The following is a 23,975-nucleotide window of genomic DNA, read 5'->3' as shown; positions in this document are numbered from 1 at the left end:
GCGGATTTCCTTGCTTAATAACAATACGAGGAACTAATGACAATGCGGAGAGCTAAGTTTGGCAGGAACACAACTGTTTAATTTTATAACAAATGAGACATATAAACATGACCTTGAACTTGAACTAGGTCATAAACTTGAACTTGAACGATCATGGAAATAGACTTTACGCTTAAGTTAGTGCTGGGAGTATGAAGAATATGGGGAAAATTGTCGTTGCGGATTACAGAAAAATTAGGAAAAACCACTGAACCACATCAGCCTTAGTAAGGATGAACAAAAACAGAAAGTAGGCATTGAATATATGGCGATAATAACTGTACGTGGCCGATCGAGTTGGGCCGATCGCTTGTGCGTTCAGGTAGAAAGAGATAGGGGACGCTACCTCCGGTCAGACCATATTGTCTTGACCAATCAGGCTACGCCTTGCCCAACCGGTGTCTAAAACATCTGGGATGTATTTACACGGCTTTACCCAGAAATCCGCTCCGTAGAAAATGATAATGCACTATGTAATGCACTCGTCTGCCATATTAGCAGACAAAGAGTAAACAATTGTCAGCAGATAATTCTTATCGAGATTTCTGTGTGCACATGTGCCTCCTATCCCATGCATGCTTTGTGTCAAAGACGTGTTGTCTGGATCATATATATATAAAGGAACGCCATTTACAGACTAATTACAGACTTGACTTTGAACAAATACCGAAAAGGCTTTTAAAATGGCCTAGAATATATTTCTGTTTACATTTGGTGGCAAGTTAAGACATGGTTTCCAAACAGTCAACAATTGTTATCAAGATTCATGTGTTCACGAGGTTACTTTCTCATGGAAGCCTTGTGATTAAGTCGGCAGTTTCTCTGTGCATATAAAGCTGGTCCTGTCCTGCTCCACATTCGTTGTGAAGTTCTACTGGTGGGCAGGTCGTCATTGTCGGTTTCATCGGAGCAGGTCCTTTTCGGGTTGTTTCTCAAGTTTTCGCATTGTTTTCGGTGAGCATTTATAATTACTATGATTACAAAACTATTTACTTGCACTGGTGGGCTACCTTCTACGTCAAGCGGTGCACTATAGTCCTTTAGTTTTATGCACTGGTCAGAAGTGGGGGCAGTAGGTCATGAACCTCGCATCCTTTGCAGTCTTGTTGGGCGTCGGCGTTCTTTTTTCTGTGAGCGATGCAAGTAATATGCCGCCGCGAGGGACGATTTGCTGCCGAGGGAGTTTTTGCCGCGGAGAGAAGGATTCGCGAATCCTCCCTCGGCAGCAAATCGTCCCTCGCGGCGGCATATTACTCGCGTAGCTCACAGAAAAAAGAACGCCGACGCCCAACAAGACTGGGAAGGAGGCTACCATGAACCCAAGTTACTGCATGTCCAAGCATAGACAATGTATCCAAAGCGTTGGAAAAGGTTGTTAGCCCATGTATACTGCATATTAACCCATTACGCGGCCGGTTGAGGTCGGTTGAGGTATTTAGGCATACCGAAGTTTATGTAACATACGTGGTACCTTAGTTTACTTTATTACCGACGGCATTCTAATAAAATTTAATTTCAAACTAGCTAGTATTTTTCAAAATGTACAGAACAACAAAATGATGAGAAGTATAGCATACATGTATATATTTATCCTATATCAACAGCATGCCATGTATATGTTTTAGATGTGCCTATCGTACATGACAAGTATTTATATTTTGTTTATACTTTTGTGTTTTCCGTTGCACGAAGTATGTTTTTAACTAGGCCTTAAAACAAGTAGCCTTGTTACCAAACCTATTATAGCTGACGAGTCCTACATTCTCCGAAAATAGTGCGACTCGGCAGCTATAATAGGATTAGTAACCAGGCTAGAAAAAAAGTGGCCAAACTCAAACATTTTCTCAAACTTTGTGGGGTGGTCAGGCCTTGGCCCAAACCTGCAAAAATGGGAAAGTTTTAGACCACAATAAAATGATGACAGGTATAGCATACATGTATATATTTATCCTATATCAACAGCATGCCATGTATATGTTTTAGATGTGCCTATCGTACATCAGAAGTGTTTATATTTTGTTTATACTTTTGTGTCTTCCGTTGCACCAAGTATATTTTTAAGTAAGCCATGTCGATTCAACCATCTGATAAAAGGCAACCCCTGGGAACCTTAAGACCCTAGTTAAATCGTAAACAAATAAAAACCGTTATGTGCTGACTACACACTTATTTCAACAGATTCCATTTCGTGTATGTGCTTGTAATTTATGACGCGAGCATTCGAATAACATTTTTGAATGGAAATAATTAGTTATTATATAAATACTTGCTGTGGCTTAAGGGCCAAATTGAGTTTATTCATCTCGTCAGTGGCCATTCTTTTTTTCTTGAATCCAGCGCTGGTTTTTAACCGTACCAAAATGTGTCCACAGGTATACTGTTTTTATACCACCAAATTGACACCAAAACTACAAGCCATATTTCTAGACACACATACTACACAAGGTAATTTAGTTGTGAGGTTGATATTTTATACGCACAAGTATCAGCATTTAGACACTTTGATAAAGTTTTGACAGGGCAGCTTGAAAAAATTGAATTTGACAACAAGGTTGGTTTTTGAGAAACTGGAAGTCGATTACTATCATATTATGGTCACATATACATTAGTCTGATTTCCTACAGTACGACTTGCAGTACATCTTTGAGTTTGAGGCAATCGTATCTCTACAATCAACAGAGTTCTCCCCAGCGCGGCACCCGAAGCGACATAAGATGAAATCACTCTAATTTTGCAAGGCCATGATGGCCCCTGACCTAACGCCACTTCCAGGTTCGCTTGGCATCAGAAAACTCGATTTCCGTACACAGAAAACACACGGAGAAAATGGAGTAAACTCGGAGGCCATGCGGCCATTCCGTTTAGTCAACTCTTTAGTTGACCTTCATAGTTAATTTAGTAGACGTTTGTGTACTTTGTTGGTGGTCATTTTTAACTAAAATATAATGAATTTTCCAGACAAAGAGAAAGATGAAGACCACAACACTGGTCTTGGATATCATCCTGGCCATAGCAGTGGGTATGTACAGAATTCCCTCTTTCTGATGTTGCTGACACGCAAAATTTGGTGAGTTTTCTAAAACATATTAATTAAGGATATTAATTCGATAAGTTAATGAAGTTTTCGTGTTGCCACGGGAACGGGATTAGACAGGCTGTCTTCATTATTTTTGGTTTAAACATTAAAGTTTTTTATTTTTTTATTAAATTACACTTTCTCTCTTAGATTAATAACACCTTATATAATTATAGATAATTTCTATTGTCAAATATTAAGAGCAGATGGCCGTAAATACCAAGCAAATCAGAAAAATGACTGGCAATGAAAACATACATTGCCATGGCGACAGTGATTGCTGTTAGAGTTATTGTTTGCATGGCGCTGCCACGCTTTCATGATTTTGAGGAAGCCTTGGCACCCTCCCCTCATTTGAGTGAATAGTGAACGAGCCCTGAGATCACAGATGAGAAAGTAGAGCATTGGGGCAGGCAGGTTTGACAAGGGTTTCCAGGAATGTGGGCATGTCAACAAACAGAGCTGGGAGACATTTCTGTGGACATTCCATGCCTGTGGACAAAGTTCCTGTACGATTCCTAGAATTCTTGCAAATAGCACACAATACTGTACCATTATAGGCTCCTCCCACAAAACAAGTAGCCTCGTTACTAAACCTATTATAGCTGACGAGTCCTACATTCTCTCCGCAGATCGGCAGTGCGACTCGGCAGCTATAATAGGATTGGTAACCAGGCTAGAAAAAAGTGGCCAAACTCAAAAAAATTTTCAAACTATGTAAGGTGGTCGGGCCTTGGCCCAAACCTGCAAAAATGGGAAAGTTTTAGACCACTGGTTACTTGTTGCATTTTTCAAAATGGCCAATTTTCACCTTGTGAAGGTATTAGTCTCGCCCAAAATAGACAATATCTACCTTCTGTATCTCACAGAAAATAACACATATTTCATTGTCTCTAACATATTTTATTATCCATATTTCAGCAAAGGAAATGATATAAAGATTTAAAGATTTACTCGAATTGATTTTTAGTGCGCGTTCACGTTTAAAGATGAACTATTTTTGTAAAAATCCATTTTTGAAACGTTTTTAGCAACACATAGCCGCTTAGAAGGCAAATAGAATTGTTTGATTTTTGGTACAGTAATGGCTCAGACATTTATATACATTATGTCTGAAAAAAATGTTGGGTTTTCCATAGGGAGGACCACAATGACCCCAAGAATAAACCATTAATTGCATTGTGGAAAAATTGCAACCACAGCATTATAGGTAAAAAAAGCATCAATAGCTTTTTTATTTATTTATTTATTTTCATTTAGCACATACATACATATTGAAAAAATTTACAAAATAATACAAAAGAAACAAGAGTTTAGAGATCTCATACTTCCATGAAATATGGGCTTACTTTGTCCTCATAAATTATGCAAATAGCCTCTACATTAACATAATATATGCATAGCGATGCAAACCTTTAAGTAACTTACACATGTTACAAGGTATAAAATTCCCATCATTCACCAATAAGAATTTACAGAATTTTCACATTAATCATGCAAATTAGGTCATCATTTGCATAATTGGTATCTGTTGATGTTCCGCCTGCCACAGATTAAATAGATTACATGTATAGCAGTACCATTATATGAAACACTGTAATTATAGAATTTTCTCATTAATTATGCAAATTAAGTCCGCATTTGCATAACTTGCATTTAATCATGTACAACTGTCTTTTAAGTACATACACACCAAAAATGATGAAAATACGTTGTTCCAATCTGGACTTATTGGCTTTAAAAGTTTTTACCAGAACCTAACCTGCAGCTCCAGAACAAGCTGCTAGGGGGACCAAACTTACGCCACGTATTCCTGACAGGATAAGCTATCTGTCACTAAAAAGTCAAGACCATAGCTTGTTCAGGACAAAAGATACAAAAGCCGGAAGTTCTGCTGCAGTACCAAGGTCATCCACCAGGAGGCCCATATTTGACCTTGACCTTTGTCTTCCTAAAACTTATCAGCATACCAAATATCATCACAATCCATAAAGGCGTTATGAAGTTATGCCGCCTACAAAGTTGCGGAAACACAGACAAACAGACACACAGACACACAGACAGACACACATACAGACGGACACGCCAAAAACAATACCTCCATTTTTCATGGAGGTAATAAATGTACAAGGGCAGGAAAAAAAGCCGCCATGGCTTATTTAACGTCCACCCCTTTATGATTTTACAATTTCTACAGTTTGTTGAATGAAATGTAAATAAAAATGAAGTAATAAAAAGATAATAAACAAGTACAATGAAAAAATGAATCGATTTAACAAATAATAAAGTTTAGCATAAGTAATGAAACAATACGGTGAGCCAAACTAGATAAGTAGGATTGGTTACAAGAAGATGAAAATATAACAACTCATTAAATTAGTCAATACATATATTAAACAAGAGTTCTGAGATCTCATACCTCCATGAAATATGGGCTTGCTTTGTCATACTTCATTTCAGCATGTCCTCATTAATTATGCAAATGACCTCAACGTTAACATAATATATGCATAGTGGTGCTAACCTTTAAGTAACTTATACATGTAACGAGGTATAAGATTCCCATCATTCACCAATAAGGAGTCATAGAATTTTCACATTAATTATGCAAATTAGGTGTCCATTTGCATAATTGGTATCTGTGAATGTTCCGCTTGCCACAGATTAAATAGATTACATGTATAGTAGTACTATTATATGAAATACTGTAATTATAAAATTTCCTAATTAATTATGCAAATTAAGTCCTTATTTGCATTATTTGCATTTAATCATGTACAACTGTTTCTCAGGTACCTTGACACCAAAAATGATGAAAATACGTTGTTCCAATCTGGACTTATTGGCTTTGAAAGTTTTTACTAGAAACTAACCTGCAGTTCCAGAACAAGCTGCTAGGCGGACCAAACTTACACCACTTATTCCTGACAGGTTAAGCTATCAGTCACTAAAAAGTCAAGACCATAGCTTGTTCAGGACAAAAGATACAAAAACCGGAAGTTCTGCTGCAGTACCAAGGTCATCCACCAGGAGGCCCATACTTGACCTTGACCTTTGTCTTTCCAAGACCTACCATCATACCAAATATCATTACAATCCATAAAGGCGTTCTGAAGTTATGCTGACTACAAAGTTGCGGAAACACAGACAGACAGACAGACAGACAGACAGACACGCCCAAAACAATACCTCCATTTTTCATGGAGGTAACAATATAATGAGTAACATGAAAACGCTGTATAGAAGGATATGATTTGAATATTAACCAGACCTAGGGAAGTTTGGGGTTATTTATAAAATCAGCTTTGGCGTGAGTTTTAAAAGTGTTTAAAGTTGGACATAGCTTTAATGTTTTGTTCAAATTATTCCAGACAGTAGGTCCCCTGTACATGAATGAGAATATGCTTGGCTATACAGTTTCAAAAAATGAAATCTTGTGGCAAGGATACCTACCTTTAACTTACAACAGTTGATTCCTTTTGGGCTGAAAACGGATTACCATGGTAACCGTAATAATTTATTTGGCAATAATTTTCCTAAGACCTACTGCAAGCCAAATATCATCACAACCCATAAAGGTGTTATGAAGTTATGCTGAAAACAAATATGCGGAAACACAAAAACACATACAGACAGACAGACAGACAGACAGAAAGACAGAAAGTCTATAATTTGATGAATAAAGTAGTGCTCCACATTCAAGAACGTACAGAAAAAGACATATGTAGTCCTTCTTATCACCCCCGTTAAAATTCAAATTTAAAACTATTTTGAAGAATCAAAAGGTAACATTAGTAACAACGTCATCTTGAACGTGACAAAGTATCTGTAAGTTAATAATCCTGTAGACATCCCAACAGTAAAATGGCTGCATTACCTTTGATATGTAGGATCCCAACACAGGGCAGAAAGTTCTCCTGTCGACAACAAAATGACGAAAAGGGCAGTTCCAGCCTTTCTGGCAGCAGCAGCGAAAGAAATAGGAGGAAAAGTCGTCAGCCAGCTTGGCGACAGGATCGCGGACGGTGTAGTGGAGAACCACCAGGAGAAGGTTGTGAGCGGTCTGCAGGACTACCTGGGGAAACAGATGGACAAGTTCGACGATGAGTACAAAGAACTGCTAAAGGACACCAATGGGCTGGCAGCGGGTTTGAACCGGCCGGTAGAGGAGGTGGGTTAGGGATACTTACACAAACGTTACAGTTCTGGTTAAAGAAAGACACGGTATAAATTTAGCATTAAGATGTTGTAAAATAAACCTTACCTTAGACCTTAAGGTAAAATGAACTAATGTTGTAAAATAAACATATGGTGTAAATTACACTAGCACAAAGAAGTACAAAGACCATTCGTAAGGGTCTCAAATTTGTTGTTGTTTACTAGGCGGACATCCAGCTTGTTCCTAGGCCAGGGGCCACGATGGGTAACATGTATGCACCACCAGGCTGGGAGATCCGACATAAGTACAAGTACAAGGATGACGGGTTGGTTAACATCTGTTATATGCCCAATTCCTTACTTCATTAGTTGATAAAATATGTTGTTGCAATAACAAATCAAAATAGTATTTTCTTCCCAGTCGATAGTATATTAATGAAAAAAAATACACAACATTACCTTAGCATGAAAGTTCATCTGTGTTGGTGTGCTTCATTATGACCAAAAGGGCTAAGCTTTTTATCCAACACTAAGTACATTGAAACTTACCCAAATTTTCGACCGACTCCGCCAGCCTTGTTTACAGAATTGACTCTTCTGCTGCAGCTTCCGGGACGTGACGTCAGAAACACGTGATTGCAGCAAATTCTTTGCGAGAGGAGTGAAGGGGACTGTGTACATTCGGATCAACGGTCCAACACTGAACAGAGACGGGGGCGATATAGGTTATCTGACACGTACGACCCTTCGCTGCAATCACGTTTTCGACGTCACGTCCCGGAAGCTGCAGTAGAAGAGTCAATTCCGAAAACAAGGCTTAAGGAGTTGGTCGAACATTTGGGTAAGTCCCCAATTTACTTAGTGTTGTAAAGAAAGCTTCGCCCTTTTGGTCACAACATTATCTTGTTTAAAATTCTGATGGCGTTTTTTCTTTAGTGTCGCATTTAACATTAGATGACGAAATATAATGATTTTTTTTATAAATGACAAGGGATGAAGACAATGTTAGTTCCACTGGAGAGGCAACAGCCTACACCTACCCAGCCGGACTAGGACCAGTTCTGATGAACGGCTGTTTCGGGACAGGCTATAAGAATGGAGACCCCTGCTGGAAGGCCAAAATACCAAGAACAGGCTGTCCGGTAACCTTTTTTTTAATACATACAGATATGGTAGTAGAGTAACCTTCCTCTGTGTGTTTAAGGCTAATAGATCACGCTAAACACAAATCAATTGGCAAATAGAAAAAGTAGATTCCTGAAAGGATTTTCATTTTATAAATTCTTTTTAGTTAACCCTATCTAGACGGGGGGGGGGGGGCTAAAAGTGTCCGCGCGAAATTTGACGTCACATAGCGTCTGAAAGGCTAGCGCTAGAACGGCCAAACTTTGTGACTTTTCCGAAAATATTGCTGGCAACGATTCCGTATCAGTGGAATAAGATAATGATTTTTTTGTTTGTTGCCATGGCAACGGGTTTCTAACAGGCATTTTTTTGCTAAATTTAGTCATGTTCGTTTCAACATAAAATTTTATGGGTCTTATGTCAAGTTTCAAAAAGTTTCTAATATAAATAACATCCCACATAGTTTTATGTAAATTTTATCATTAAAATGCATAATTTATGCTAATTCGATGACGTCATTGGCCAAAATCCAAGATGGCGGACCATATCATTAAAACAGGTGTATACAGGTTATTCTCCTTAAAATTTCATCAATGTTTCCATTTCTTCTTACAAAAAAAGGTTCATATGAACGTCTTTATTCTGTTTGATGCATATAACTTTAATACATGCAATGTACAGAACCTAATTGACGGCGCAACCTACCTCGGCGTTGGCTTCGACGGAAGAGGCGTGTACTCGGCTGAATCTAGGAAGAAAAGTGTCATCCAGAGATCTTGCCAAAATCTGCAAACGTAAGACATATCTGTGTCGACGTGATTATTTAATGACGTAATGAATGTATTGTATTTTAAAGAGAAAACACTGTTTGCAGATAAAAGTTTGTGCATTCGGAACATCCCTAAAACCAATCAAGTAATGGTACAAAACCTAGCACTACATCTGCACTTATCGGGCTTCTATGGATTTTTATAATCTTTATACAACGCGAACCGCAGTAACTCATTTTCATTTACTTTGAACAGATACGGCGAAAACGAAGTACCCGATTCCATGACAGTGCAAGGCATATACGACACAGAAGCAGAATCCTACACCTTTAGTTCAACTGAAGAATACAGGAAATATCTTGCGGAGAAATCGGCCGTCACTTCTGCCAAGGCCATGTTCCAGGAAGAGATCAACAAGGCTTCTGGACACAGAGCAGGGGGTGGACCGTTTGGACTCATTTTCTCAGTAGGAGGAGGAGAATCCAGTCAGAGGGGCTCATCCATCCAATCATCAGGCTTTAGTGCCAGCTCCTCTGCCAGCGCTCGGCTTAGTGAGAACCGGACACAAATTTTCATGGCCATGCTGGAAATAAACATATTCAGGTGATAAATGATGCTGCTTCTATTACCGGTCAAATATTCCCTGGTATTACATAGCATATTTCTTTTCTCCTGTACAGAATAGTATCAGACAGTACACAATAGCCAAAATGAGGGATATTCGGGTTTGAAAAATGAATGACCTGCTACTATCTTGTGTTCCGTGTTACCTAGATATGAGATCTTCATGGACGACGTGACGCCGGAACGGTTAAACGTGGGCTTTCTACGAGATTTCATTTTCCTGCCTGAGTCCTACTTCTCTCCCGGTGCAGAAATTATTTTCCGTAAGTAGAAAAATATGTTATTAAGCTTTACCAAATCAATCCGGTTCGTTATCCAAGGCGGATACATTACTGTCTCTCACTCTAAAAACATTAAGAAATTACTAGACGTAGAAGATAGAAATAATGTACATTACTTCGAATACAACAAAGGGTAATAATATCCTGACATACAATGTTTCCTGCTGTCTGCAACAAGAACGGTTATATACCTCTGAAATTTCAGAAAACTTCTACATCCGCTGGGGAACACACTACATCAAGTCAGCCAAATTTGGAGGCCAGCTGAAGATCATCAAAACAAAACAAGCTACACAGGACCTGTCGATGTCTGAATTCGCGACTAGAGCCGAGGCTGACTGGAAGATGACTCTTAGCACCTTCGCAGCGCAGGCGTCACAGACCAAGTCCAGTAGCTGGTTTCACGATCAAGAGTCGAAGACTGAATCACAACAGTCTTCTGGACATGCAGCTTCTGGTTCTGCATCACAGGCAAACAGACAGAAAGAGAAGCAAGCGTAAGTCTGTTAATTAAAGAGTGGAATATAAACATTATTAATACATGTACAACTTGATTATTGTCAGTTATAAAGGTTCTGTTGTATTTGTGAAATTGTATTAGTCTTTCTACAATGTTATCGTCATTATCATTTTACAGAATGATCTTGCTTTCTTTCAATGTTCAGTTGCATTTACACTAGTGCATATTCACTTTGAGAGTTCTTCTTTATTCATTGAAAATGAATATGCCTTACTTAATGGAATGTTTTAGAGCTGATACGCGGTTTTGTTAAAATCATAATATTACAGAACAAAATCACAGAGTTATGAGCTTATTGTTTTATCTCTTTCATTCAGATCATCACAGGAGTACAGTCACGAGGAGCTGGTGGTTCAAGGCGGAGACCAGAAGATCGCCGCTGCCATCACGGAGATGTACACGACAGCCCTAACAACAGAGCTGAAGGACTGGTTAGAGTCCATTAACGACTACCCCAAACCCTTCTCCTTTGTGTTGAGGCTGGTCTCAGATCTACTGAACATCCCCTTCGTCTCGCTCTTCCCTGCAGGAGATGTGGACTATGGCTGCCTTGGTAAGAGGTACGAGTATACGATCATGTATATAGTATTTTTGAATTAAATCGTCCTGTAGTAAAAGTAGATATAATTAGTAGTAAGAAGTAGATGATCTATTAGTAAATAAAAAGGTTACTATAATAGACTAGATGTCGTAAAGTAGATTTCTAGGTCGTACATCAAGTGATATTTCACAATTATATAGCTCCGTTAATACACGCACGAAGTAGATAGTTCATGCATACAGTTAATGTAATTAAATTTGATTATTTGATTGGATTTGTAATCTACGCAGTTTACGCTTGAACCATCAAACCACATTATGCGGTCAAAACTGAACCCAGGTGTATATAGCTATGTGCCGTAACTTTTGACGTTTTTTTTTTGGTAGGGGGGGGGGGTCTGCTGCCATTAATTTACTAAACACATGACTACAGAAGAACCTAAAAATATTGAATCAGAAAACTAAAAAAAATGACCCTAGGCGTAGTTGCCTATGGGCTTGGGGTCAAAGGTCAGTGACATGGCTGCGTGAATGCGACTTGTTTCAGGTGCTGAAATTATAATAATTAGGATAAATTATTTACTCCTGATTATGCCAACTTATCTCTCATAGATTAACGAAACGACAGATACATAAAAATCACAAAATACTAACAAAAAGCTATGTACGTTCAAAACATTATAAGGTCTGTTTTGACCCCATACGGTAAGATTGGTTGTAAAAACTTACGGTGGATTGAGAGTTAAACGTAACCGTAATACATTGCCGATTTTTTTTAATTATTATTCTAGGAATTTAAAGACGGAAGTGGGAACTGGGAGAAAATATTACACACAAAAGACAACAAAACCAGATGTTGGTGAGAAGGGAACTAAGAATGGGACTAAAACGGTGACGGTCACTGAGATCCGTTATTGTAATTTTAAAGACCGTAAAGCCCTTGAGGACAGCATGACCAAGAGGAGGCTGGCGCTTCAACGTGCTGTTACAGTGTATCTGGAAGAGGTAAGGAGGGTATTTGTAGTTCTAACATTGCCTAATTTAAGTGAAGTCAATTTCATTTTCTAGACAAGTGCTTTATTGCAACTGCACCGATCTCTGTAATATTGAAGGGTCAACGATTCTACAGCTTTATTGGCCTTTAAATTCCAGTCCAGTGATAATCAGAATCTAAAATATCAGAATATTACTCAACAAGCTTGTTTTACCTGCAGGGTCGTATCCTGAGTTCAGACTTCCTCCTGCCCGCTGGAGAGGCAGGCTGTGAAACCGCCATGTTGGCGTTCCTTCAGGAAGACAACACCGGCGTGCCCACATGGGAAGACATGACCGGAGGACAAGAGTTTATGGTCGTGTTTGACATGCCGTACGACATCCCAGGGATTCTTCGGGCTCAAGACGTGGTGACGCTGAAGTTCTTCCGTCACAAGTGGTTCTCCACCAGGAAAGGGTTTGTGCCCCATCTGTATGATGGCTATAAAAACGGGGGAAGCGAGGACGTCCAGGCGAAAAAGGTTAACAACATTAGAACATCATATTTTATTTCTTTACACAAACATATTTACGAAAATTTTACAAACTTGAATTTCACATGTGTTGATTTATTATATGACTATTCCGCAGGTCAGCGTTCAGGGGCTTGTCATGACGTATGATGAGGGAACAGGTGTCTTCACGGTGACGGAGAACGACTTTAAAGCCTCAGCTAAACTACTGACAGACTTACCAGACTGGGTAAGCAATCGTGAGGTCGCCAGAGCCGAGTACAAACAACTACTCAACCACTTAAGCCAGAAAAGGTAAGTAAACTTAGTACCGATTACAATCAACACGGGATGTAGTTACCTAAAAAAGGTATTTTGTAATATTTAAAAGAGGTACTTAAATTTAAGATGAATGTAAAGTTTTTGGTCCTTGTTTTGCAGTGACACAGTGGGAGATGTACCGTGTTCCATCCAATGGTCCAACGCGCATCGCTTTGATCCGACCGATGGAGGAAAGTGTATCCACTTCACTGCAGCATCAGAGGGCGACATCTTTGTTGTGTTTGCCAGCATCCCGCAGAACTACGAGACCTGGATATATGTACAGATCACACCCGAGGGAGTGGCACTGTATAAGGTATGCACGATCTGCTATAGTATTCTGACTTGTCACGTAAGCTTGAGGTACCCTAAACCGGCATGTTTTACACACAATGTGTTTTATACCAATCAGGACATATTATTTATCCTTCTCTAGGAACACTCACTACCATGTTTTTGTTTGAATGCCATGGCTTTTTCTAAATGCACTAAAAGGTGAGATATGTGAGATCAGTATGGTCATTAGACATCTCGCTCAAAATTTAATGGTGCAGAAAGTAATGGAGATGCCATTGGTTTGACCATCAACAGTACACCTTCCCAGACTGATTAATCTGTCACTATGTACAGAATACATAGTGTTAGGGTCCATGTGGACCCAAGGTATCCTGTTTCGGGCTAAGATATCACCATGAAGCTTTTCTTGCAACTATTGGCAGCGTTGTACCTGATGTAGACGCAATTCCTGAACTTTGATATTAATCGTAATTTGATAGAATAATATAGTATAAACTAAGTTGACTAAAGATACCGCTGGGCGCGGCTATGTGTAATGGTTCTAACGGTAAGTTTAAAACATACCTCTAGGCCATGCGGCTACAAAAAACCCAGCTGGTTGACAACGCTGGCGGTCTGGGTTCGGCAACCCTGTACCAGTCGTACTTTGTCTGTGTGACTGAAGATGTGGACGAGAAGAAAACAGTCGTCCAATACGGCAAGACGCCTGACAACGAGGTGTGTATATATAGTTCAGTAACTTTGGGATTTGTGCAATCACATTAAGGCTCATTTTTGGAAAAAAATCATTCACATTCTCTTTTTACTAAAAAAACATAGGAGCGTCCCCATGTCTGGTTGAGTTTTACTTTCAACGAGGTGGCGTCCCTGCGGTACTACTCCTTCGGCAGTGGGGAGTCTCCTGTCAAGGTGATGGGACTGTCACTGCTGGACAAGCCGGCAAAGGAATTCATCTGCCGGGAAGGGACGGAGAGGATCAACGGGGACTGTAAACAAAAATGTCACCCCGAGTGTGAAGGTGAGGCTACCTAGTTTACCTATTTTCCCAGATAACATAGAGATCATCAATACAACGAAAGCCGTGCTGATGTGTCATTTAAGATAAGGCCACACCAAATAAATTTTATGGATGACATCCTCCGTAGACTCCAAAACTAATGCAAGAGGGCGAAAAAGAAACAAGGCGGGCCTCCAAAACAAGTTTCCTATGTTTTGAAATTTTGACATCATAAATCCTGTTGATGGCATCGATGATCAAGATCGATGACATGATCGATGGCATGTCAGGACTACAACCCGGGACCTCTTGGTTCCGAGTCTAGCACTTTGTCACTACGCCAAACGACCCTACGATTAATTAAATGAAGTATTTCTATCTTTTCATTCTATCTATACACAGGATGCCGCACAAGTGGATCCAACTCCCCAACTGACTGCATCGCCTGTAAACATCTGAAGGTGACCTACCCCTACAGAGAGGGACAGACTGGTGATTTCGAATGCGTCGCGCAGTGTCCGCAGCACATGAAGTCTGACAATGCTACAAAAACATGCTCATGTAAGTAATTCGCACGCAACTTTGTGTTTAGGAGTTTGATATGGTTTGCTGATATAAAAACGATTTTGGTTCTTCAGTGTTTAACTTGGTAGACTTCATTATGACCAAAGGGGCTAAACGTTCTATCCAACACTAAGTAAATTGGAACTTACCCAAATTTTAGGTCAACTCCGTCAGCCTTGTTTACGGATTGGACCATATTGCAGCTTCCGAGACGTGACGTCGAAAATGCGTGCTTGCAGCTTTTCTCCGACGTGTTTCCGACGTCACGTCCCGGAAGCTGCAATAGCAATCCGTGAAAGTCGGCCGAAAATTTGGGTAAGCCCCTTCCAATTTACTTAGTGTTGCCTAGAACGTTTAGCCCTTTTGGTCTTAAACTATTTTGCTTTCTCTACTTCAAATAACGATTCTGTGTAGGTTCAAACGAAAGATATAACAAGCATAAACGTTAACGGATGTATGTGTTTTAGCAAATACACAACTCTTATTGCATCTTAGAGCCTTGTCACTTAAAGATTACTATAAAACATCGTTTTTGTTACATTTGTCAGCCACCAGCGGGCGTGCAGTAGGAGAAAGAAGGGCCCCTGAAATCTTCGGATACGAAGCCAAGCCAAGAACATTTGGATGTCCTAAGAAAATAAAACATATGAAGTTCGCGTTGTACTAAATTACAAATTCCTTGTGTATTTTTCTTTGTCACTTTCCAGGCATTAAGAGGATGGACGAAACCCGCCCTGGTGGTGTTGTGACATGCGTAACGGAGTGCCCTCTGACACACTTTGTTGACAACATTACCGTGTGCAAAAGTATGTTCAGAAATGAATTATATAATTATGATAATATTTTTAACCATAAAAGCTATTTATGCACATCTTAATTGCAATGCCAATGGATTTTGTCAAATGTTGATAAATTATGTCACATTCTTAGAAATTGGCCATAGTGATTTCATTGCTTGTTCACGAAAGCTCGTTACATGAGACCAGAATCTACCGTAGATCAATCAAATCAAATCAAATCTGTCGAAGATTTTCTAATAATTATCGTTCCCCTAGAGTTAACATATTACAGGTTGCCTCAATTTCTAAAATTTTTATGTTTGTCAATAGTTAATGCGGACGCACATGTCTACGTTTGCAGAGTGCAGCAGCTTCTGTAAAGACGTGACAAATGAAGGAAAAAGGATCTGCTCAGGACCCGCTACAGACGACTGTGACACCTGCAAGTATAAGAATAGGAGACGTTGTGTGAAAGGATGTAGACCTGGGCAGAAAGCAGTTAGAGGTTTGTCATGTTTACATACATAAAGGCATTCTTCTACTACGTTAGTGATGATAATGATTTTGAAACAATCGCCTCTTTTACTTAATAGAGAACTGCTAGGTCCCCTTAGCAAAAAGGGCACTTCAACCATCGCTCAACCGGGACGGTGTGATATCGACTTCAGACAACCTTTGACCCTTTGCTGAGTGTTGCGTGAGTGTTGAGTGTTTGACACGTGGGAAAAATCACGGCATTTGGGTCAGTGAGTGATTCAGTCGAAAATTCCGGTGAGTCAAATTTTGAGTTGGATAACAGTTTAACTTCTTCATAATGTAATTTACCAACTCAGATGAACTTTCATGCTGAAATAGGGATCCTGTATTTCTAGTAATTATATCCACATAGTAGCCTCCTTAGCCTAATTAGTGCCTCCCATTCTCCCTTGGGGTAGAGGTGTACTAATAACTGACCAACCATCTCAGCCAAACAGTGAGCCGGAATTAGTCCATCTCTGGGGGAACGGCCGTGCTCTAACTAAGTGAATTAATTGTAGACGCCCACTTTTGTATCCATGGAAAAAAGGCAGTGTCAAGCTTTATGCCCAGGAGAATGGGAGCAGACAGATTCTTCTCGGAGTTGTTTGGCTGTCTATGTGGCCTGATTGACAACCTTGTTGTTGTCAATCAGGCAGACTGAAATGAGACAATAAGTGACACTAAACAAAGATTTACAAAGCAAAATCAGGTACTAGGAGAGGAAGTTGATTAACTTTGGAGACCTTGAAGTTATCTAAGTTAGATAGAGCACAGTTTGAGTCTGACTACGTGAATTTAGAACTGCCCAGTCTAGTTCTAGCTTTGGGATTTTAGGTCAACCTCGGCCTTTCGGCCTCGGGAGACATGAAATCCCCTTGGTAGGTGGGGCAGTTCTAAATCCACGTAGTCGGCCTTAAACCATGCTCTATCTATTGATTAAATGGCTGAACGGGCAGAATTTTTTTATATGTTGCAGATATATTTGATTTTTAGAACAAAGTTCGTTATCTAGCGCAAGTGTTGCATAAGTCGAATTCGCCATACGCTGACCTTTCCGTACATAGCGAAAAAATGAGTGGTTCCATAGGCGAAGGGCCAATCATCCTATATTAAATTCTACTTCCGGGTTTTTCTAAAACGACACACACTGATCTGGGCACAAGAACTTCCCTTCCTGACACGGACACGAGACCACTGCGGGCAGCTAACCCTGGCAATTATACACACTCTTGAAGACAACAAACAATAAAAATCCTTCAGATTGACAATAACTTTTTTTGATTGCTAGCCTTCCTTTGGTTATTCTTCTGTTGCAAAAGTAAAATTGCCCTGCCAAAGGTAACTCCAATGCTGTGATAGGTAGGTGTTATTTATTATGATTCAAAAGGTAGAAATGTGAATATAATAGGTGAATTTTACTAACAAAATTACAGACGGTAAAGCCTTATTGTGCAGGATGTTACTACAATAATAAATGAATGGAGATTTCTATTTTTTGTAAGGCCATGTTGATTTGATTATATGGATGACATCCTCCGGGAGCCCCAAAACCGATGCGCGCGTGCGAATAAAAAAAAGTTTTGCAAAAAAAAAGTTCTTTTCATTATGAAATCTACGTGGTCATGAGGGTGAACAAATGGCACAGAATATGGTTTGGCGACTAATCTAGTCTTCAAGTTCATTTCTTTACAATTTCGTCTTTTTTCGTTTGATTTTGGCATTCTACGACATTGGTATAGTTTTTATTATTTTTTTTGTAACTTGTATGGTATATTTTTGCTCATTTTGCAACTGTTTTGTACGATTTACAGTATGGTTGAAATTTGTTTTTGTTTTTTTTGGAAACGGCCGAAAATTCATGCGCGCGCGGATGTCATCCATATAATCAAATTAACATGGCCTAAGTGCCACTAAGTGGTATATTTTTTTCATTTTACAGATGATAAAAATGCCTTCACCTGCCTCCCATGTCGTCCCGGCCATGAATGTAAGCTGGGGGACGAGCGGGAAGACATCTGTCCAGCGGGAACGGCCAGTAACGACGACAGGACAATGTGCGTGCCGTGTGCAGCAGGGGAGTTCAGCAGCGCTCCGGGAGCGGAGTCCTGTCAAGGTAAGGGGAACTTGATATATATGGAATAACAAACTAGCTTCATAGTAGACGTCATAATTAACATTACAACATAACAATTGTGAATATGATATGTTAAAGAATAGCAGTTGTTATTCCGTGAGGTATCCATCCTACAGGAGTACTGTGGTCAGTTGGTTTTTCGAGTTTGCAGGTTCCTTTTGTTTTATCGGCCCCTTTGTTTTATCGGCATTAAATTTTATACGTCGTTTATATGTAGGCATGGCATGCTTATGCTGTAAAATATATAGTAGGGTGCACAAATTACAGAAAATTAATATGCACGGGTTTAGGGTGCTACCTACAAAATACATGTATGTGGAAATCAGCTTAAGTCTGCCAGCTCATTTTCCCCTAAAAAACGACACTTTGTGGGGGTCATGTGAACTGCAGCCCACACACAGTACTAGGTCGTAACAGGATCTAGGCGCAAATCGACCCCGACCAAACAAACCCAATGCATTAATATTCCTCTACAATCCAGCACAGTCTTCACCTCGCTATCCTGCGCCAAAGAATCCTGGCAGCGTTATTAAGTACTGCGCCTCCCTACGCTGTGCCCGGAATACTTTTGACTACGGGGTTCACCAATAAATAAATATTGTGTGCTGAGACTATAAAGCGTTGTTTTGCATCAGGGGTAGGAGGTTCCTTCAGGCAGATTCCTTCAGGCATCCAAGACAATGAATTGTTGTGGTTTCAGTCATACCTGTCAAACAGGTGCCAGATAACAGTTATAGACGGTACCACTAGTGATTGCCTAGGGATAACTGAAGGGGTCCCACAAGGTTCCGTTCTGGGACCATTGTTGTTCATTATATTCATAAATGATATGCCAAACTACATAAGCCAAGGACAAATAGTAATCTATGCGGATGATACAGCAATTTTCTTTGCATCGAAATCAGTTACTGATATAAACAGAGCCTTGAATGCGGATCTCCGCAATATTGAGAGGTGGCTGGATGCAAACAGACTGACACTTAATGTCCGGAAATGCAAGGCAATGCTTTTTGGCACTGTGAGAAGGCTACGTCTACATAGCGAACAACTAAATCTTACTCTTTCCGGAACGTATTTGGAGGTAGTTTCATGTTTCAAGTATTTGGGTGTTTGGCTTGATCCCTGTCTCACATGGAGCATACATATTAACAAGCTATGCAATGCAGTGTCCTCTAGGCTAGGAGTGTTAAAACGTCTAGTACCCATTCTACCGCCTAAGACACTTTCTATGCTGTTTAATTGTATGGTTCTCCCAAAGATTGAGTACTGCGACACTGTAAGGGCCAACTGTGGGAAATCTCTCTCTGACAACCTCCAGAAACTCCAAAACCGTGCAGCACGGATTATCCTCGGTCTGTCACGAATATCACATGTAGATAACGAGCAGCTGTTTTGTTGTTGATTAGAAACAGCTGTTTTCTCACCCATAGTGTCACCGTTTGCAAATGTGTTCGCAGCCGAAAGTTATGGTTCTTTTCGTTCGGTTCGGTTTTTGCTCCCGAGCAAATATCGTCCTTTCCAGTGCATATACTTGTCCTTTGTAGGTCATTGTCAGCTACAAACCCCCGGTAATTAACAATGGGGATTAGCATCATATTATTTAATTATAGTTTTATTTATGTTTTCTGATGATATGTGGGACATAATAATGCCAACCGGATAAGATTCTCTGCTTTTCAAAGAATTTGTGTCATTGTTGCACGGATAGACACCAGCTATGAAACCTTTTTTTTTCCTTTTAACCGATCTGTCAAACTCATTTTTCCAGGCATTGACTCGTGCTCTGATGTGAAGTCCCTACTACCGCGAGCCTCGGACGGAGAGTACACATTTCGCCCATTTCCAACGAACAAGGATGTATCCCTCCGCATCTATTGTTACAACATGGCATCAGGGAACCCAAAGGAGTTCTTGTCCCTACCATCGGGTCCTAATGAGAACTTTGCCCATGTCTATCCTTATAGACTTCTGACTGCAAAACAATGCAATGGATTAACAACGGTAAGTTAACACTGTTGACAGCAATATTAAATTAATGATTTTACTGTCTTTTATGTTTGAAAATAGCTAAATTGTGCCTTAGAATCAACCCAACAAACTCTTCAAACAAACTCATTGATGCATTGTGTAATCAAGTTCAATTTCAAGACAGTGTAATTTTCTTTATGATTCTATTATTTAGAGGGACTATGACTATGCAGGAACTACGAAGTTTAGCAAGCTAAGAATCAAGTTTGATAAGTCCAGGATCGAGGTTATTCGAGATGACTACACCTTTGCACGGACTACTGGTGCGTACAAGTTTGGTTACTTTACATGACGAGAACATTTCTTCTATATCTGCCGAGTTGATACCGAACCTCTATGTAGCACTGCTGTCTAGAAACCGGGTAAAAAGTAAGTCTCCCCCCAAAAAAAAGAAATGTCTGCACTATAGAATGGCGAAAAGTAAGCGAATATTGAAGGTCAACAAACAAGAATTCTCTACAATAATCTCTACAGTTTGTTTAACTGGCAGCATGCAACCTAATAATCTTTTACTAGGTAAACTTGCCCCACGCTGTATGGGGAAAACTTAAAAGTTTTCGATTTGCTTTCCTTTTAAAATGATTGTATTTATTGACAGATGGGCGAGATATAAAATTCGGACACGCTGGAGACTGCTATTCAGCATTACAGGGATGTGCTAAGGGAAAGTTTAAGGTGAATCTGACTGGGACAAAACTCAAACTGGCAAACGTCGAATGGAAGTTAAACGAACACTGGCCAGAAAATCTGCAAATCTCTGACATGACAAAGTCCGATGATGGAAAGGTTTGTCTCTTCTTCATAACGACTTAGTTGTTAACTGTGCTGCACATCTTGCATTTAATTTAAATTTAAGGCAATATCCATTCTTCAAGCCTAGAAGTTAGTTAAGTCTACGGATTTATATGTGCCAAATCATTGAAAATTATTACTTATTATGATTATAAATTAAAGAAATGTTACCTATCCAAACAATCACCATATTATTGAGGTAACTTCAATCTGCCTCTTGCCCGTTTAGCAAAATTCAGTATTTCGGTTAATACAGTATTTCTTTAGGTTTTATTTCCAAATTGAGCATGATTTGCAGATAAATGGTGAGATGGTACATTAAAAGGTGTTATTGAACATTTCTTTCACCATACCATCCACTTTTAGTGTTGTTTTTTTTAATTTTCATGAAATGTTTTAAACTTTATCTTTTCAACTATTTTTAAATATGTATTGAGATATTGTAAATATAGTACTAAAAATGTAATTTTGATGCACTTTTTTGTTAAAGTTTTGTCATATACCTTTGAGGTACCTTGTATAGAACGCGAGATGTTAAAATCAAAAGATTTGCTGTTCGAAGCAAAGCCTCAAGCCGCCCAGAATCTAATAGCTTTTTTATTTATATCTTGTTGAGGTGCCGTGCCGATTCGCAAACATCCACGCCAAACGCTACCCCAAGTATAACCTCTTTGACAGCAACAAAAATCTTATTTGCGGAGCATGTAATATGTAAAAAAGAGCGAATCTCGAAAACCATGATCGATTAGGATGTGGTTAAGACAAATTGCAAAGTTTTGGGCGTTGCAGAATGTGAAAAATACCATTACTTTGTAAATACATGCCCAGTCAGTTTTTAAACTTTTTTTTATAATCTATAAAATATACTGTTATTTTATGATACATCTGACACAATTGTTCTGCAGATTGCCTCTGCCAGGTGTGGTGGATATTGTGCGACCTGCGACCCTGTGGGAGGGAAAATATACCTTATACACGGTCAGTAAAGCGCTTCAATTAAGAGTCCAAAGTTGCATCTTACTAAAATGCATTTTTCAGCGACCTACGTGCCCAAATCATAAATGCTCGATGCGTTGTCCTTTAGAATCACAATGTATTAAACTAACAAAATATAAACACAGTAAATATAAAGAGGCTCTCATTGAATAAGCTTCAATGTGAAAGTTTTGACGGAGCTTCACGAGATTTTTATTAACATAGGCGGCTAGGGCATTCAGCATACATCTCATTCTAACAGCTGTTATCAATGACATTCATGTGCAATGCGGCATTTCGTAAGTCCCTTTTCTAATTTTTGAGAAAAAATTTAAAATTAAACTCCAGAACCTAGAACCTGTAAAAATCGCGAGGAAAGTAATAATTCTGCGCTGGGCACGAGGTTGTCTAGTGACCAGTGCAGAGCTCCTGCATGGAGCTTGCTCGTGCAACCCTCAGTTCTGCAGAGCTCCTCCATGGAGCTTGCTCGTGCAACCCTCAGTTCTGCAGAGCTCCTCCATGGAGCTTGCTCGTGCAGTCCTCAGTTCTGCAGAGCTCCTCCATGGAGCTTGCTCGTGCAGTCCTCAGTTCTGCAGAGCTCCTCCATGGAGCTTGCTCGTGCAGTCCTCAGTTCTGCAGAGCTCCTCCATGGAGCTTGCTCGTGCAGTCCTCAGTTCTGCAGAGCTCCTCCATGGAGCGCCGCGATACCCCCACAGAGCTCTGCGACAAAACATGTCAATTCGTTGGTTGGCGTCACCATGTAAAAATGCGGTTCTTTTTATTTTTGTTTTCCATTGGCCTTATGGTAGCGTATTATAATTGGAGTAGGGTGCATAACACATAGCCAATTTATTTGTTCTACCAAACAAAGAGGTTCTACTTTTTTATCTGTCATACATTACGGTCAAACGATTACGAAAAATCCTTTTAAAAAATCTTTAAAAAAAAGAAATGATTACTGGTGCTAAAGAATAGATATTTTGTGCCTCCTAAATTGGGCAAAAGTAAAGTGTCGTTTACGTCGATGAAGGTTAGACATCCAGGTAATACGATACGCCAAAAAGCAGTTACTCAAGCAACTGGATATGCTTTTGAAAACGTCAGACGTTTCAGCTAGTATCCACTAGCTTTCGTCAGTGACTGAGAGACCAGAGGGGAAATGCAGGTTTATAAGCACAAACTATTGATCAATCGATAGTTTGATGTGTGCACAAAATTAAAACTATAACCCAAGAAAAAGAGTCTACATTAGCCTGGGTGCCACCCTCCGTCCTTTTCCCCGCTCCCTAATGTCGCTGGCTACCACGGTGTCTGGGCTTGCTGACATACTAACGGCTTCAATCTGCATATTCGTTTAGATTTTGAAGTGTGCTGATAGGTCTTACTCGTCTAAGCCCATTTTTGAGGGGAGGGTGCTCTTGCCGTTAGTATGTCAGCAAGTCCGGACTCCGTGGTAGCCAGCGACATTAGGGAGTAGGCGAAAACGACAGAGGATGGCACCCAGGCTAATGTAGACTCTTTTTCTTGGGTTATAGTTTTAATTTTGTGCACAGAAATTGTCCATTCATTTACATTGATCCCTCTGCCATTAACCCTATCTAGACCGGGCTTTTTTGAGCAAGATTTGACCGGGGGGGGGGCTCTTTTGACCCCCCCCCTCAGAACTCGCTAACGGTATGTCGTATGACTACCAAATTTTCAGAGGATGGTGTAGTAGTAAAAATTTATCATATCTACAATTTTTTGTCATTATGACGTAATATGACATCTTTATGACGTCATTAATGTGATTTTATTGGCCAAAACCGTCTAGATAGGCTTTTCCCTGAAAACTAAATGGTATACAACATAACTTTAACAAAAGTGTTTTTGACAGAATATTAGGGTATACTAAGTCTTATGTTGCCCATAGCAACACCGGTGACGTCATAAAATGACGTCATACATATTT

The 23,975-nt window shown here is 39.7% G+C and overlaps 1 protein-coding gene across 1 annotated transcript in view; it reads left to right on the top strand.

Moving 5' to 3' along the window:
• The first annotated feature begins 3,036 nt into the window (after positions 1–3,036).
• Positions 3,037–23,975, top strand: part of LOC109478428 — a 24,863-nt gene continuing 3,924 nt past the window's right edge. Inside the window, exons 1-24 of the mRNA XM_019779959.1 lie at positions 3,037–3,059; positions 7,007–7,287; positions 7,500–7,600; positions 8,266–8,416; positions 9,081–9,129; positions 9,442–9,772; positions 9,944–10,056; positions 10,280–10,571; positions 10,912–11,154; positions 11,926–12,139; positions 12,349–12,648; positions 12,758–12,933; positions 13,060–13,255; positions 13,807–13,953; positions 14,056–14,254; positions 14,636–14,794; positions 15,505–15,603; positions 15,938–16,081; positions 18,035–18,208; positions 19,998–20,230; positions 20,412–20,535; positions 20,865–21,043; positions 21,955–22,027; positions 22,484–22,770. Coding sequence (XP_019635518.1) covers positions 7,048–7,287; positions 7,500–7,600; positions 8,266–8,416; positions 9,081–9,129; positions 9,442–9,772; positions 9,944–10,056; positions 10,280–10,571; positions 10,912–11,154; positions 11,926–12,139; positions 12,349–12,648; positions 12,758–12,933; positions 13,060–13,255; positions 13,807–13,953; positions 14,056–14,254; positions 14,636–14,794; positions 15,505–15,603; positions 15,938–16,081; positions 18,035–18,208; positions 19,998–20,230; positions 20,412–20,535; positions 20,865–21,043; positions 21,955–22,027; positions 22,484–22,770 — 4,224 coding nt within the window. The 5' untranslated portion in view covers positions 3,037–3,059; positions 7,007–7,047. The remainder of the gene's footprint in view (positions 3,060–7,006; positions 7,288–7,499; positions 7,601–8,265; positions 8,417–9,080; positions 9,130–9,441; positions 9,773–9,943; positions 10,057–10,279; positions 10,572–10,911; positions 11,155–11,925; positions 12,140–12,348; positions 12,649–12,757; positions 12,934–13,059; positions 13,256–13,806; positions 13,954–14,055; positions 14,255–14,635; positions 14,795–15,504; positions 15,604–15,937; positions 16,082–18,034; positions 18,209–19,997; positions 20,231–20,411; positions 20,536–20,864; positions 21,044–21,954; positions 22,028–22,483; positions 22,771–23,975) is intronic.

The sequence above is a fragment of the Branchiostoma belcheri genome, unplaced genomic scaffold (genome assembly GCF_001625305.1).
Source record: "Branchiostoma belcheri isolate BF01 breed outbred unplaced genomic scaffold, Haploidv18h27 scaffold44, whole genome shotgun sequence".
Classification (NCBI taxonomy): Eukaryota; Metazoa; Chordata; class Leptocardii; order Amphioxiformes; family Branchiostomatidae; genus Branchiostoma; species Branchiostoma belcheri.
Note: the sequence above shows the minus strand (reverse complement) of the source record. Positions and strands in the feature narration are given on the sequence as shown.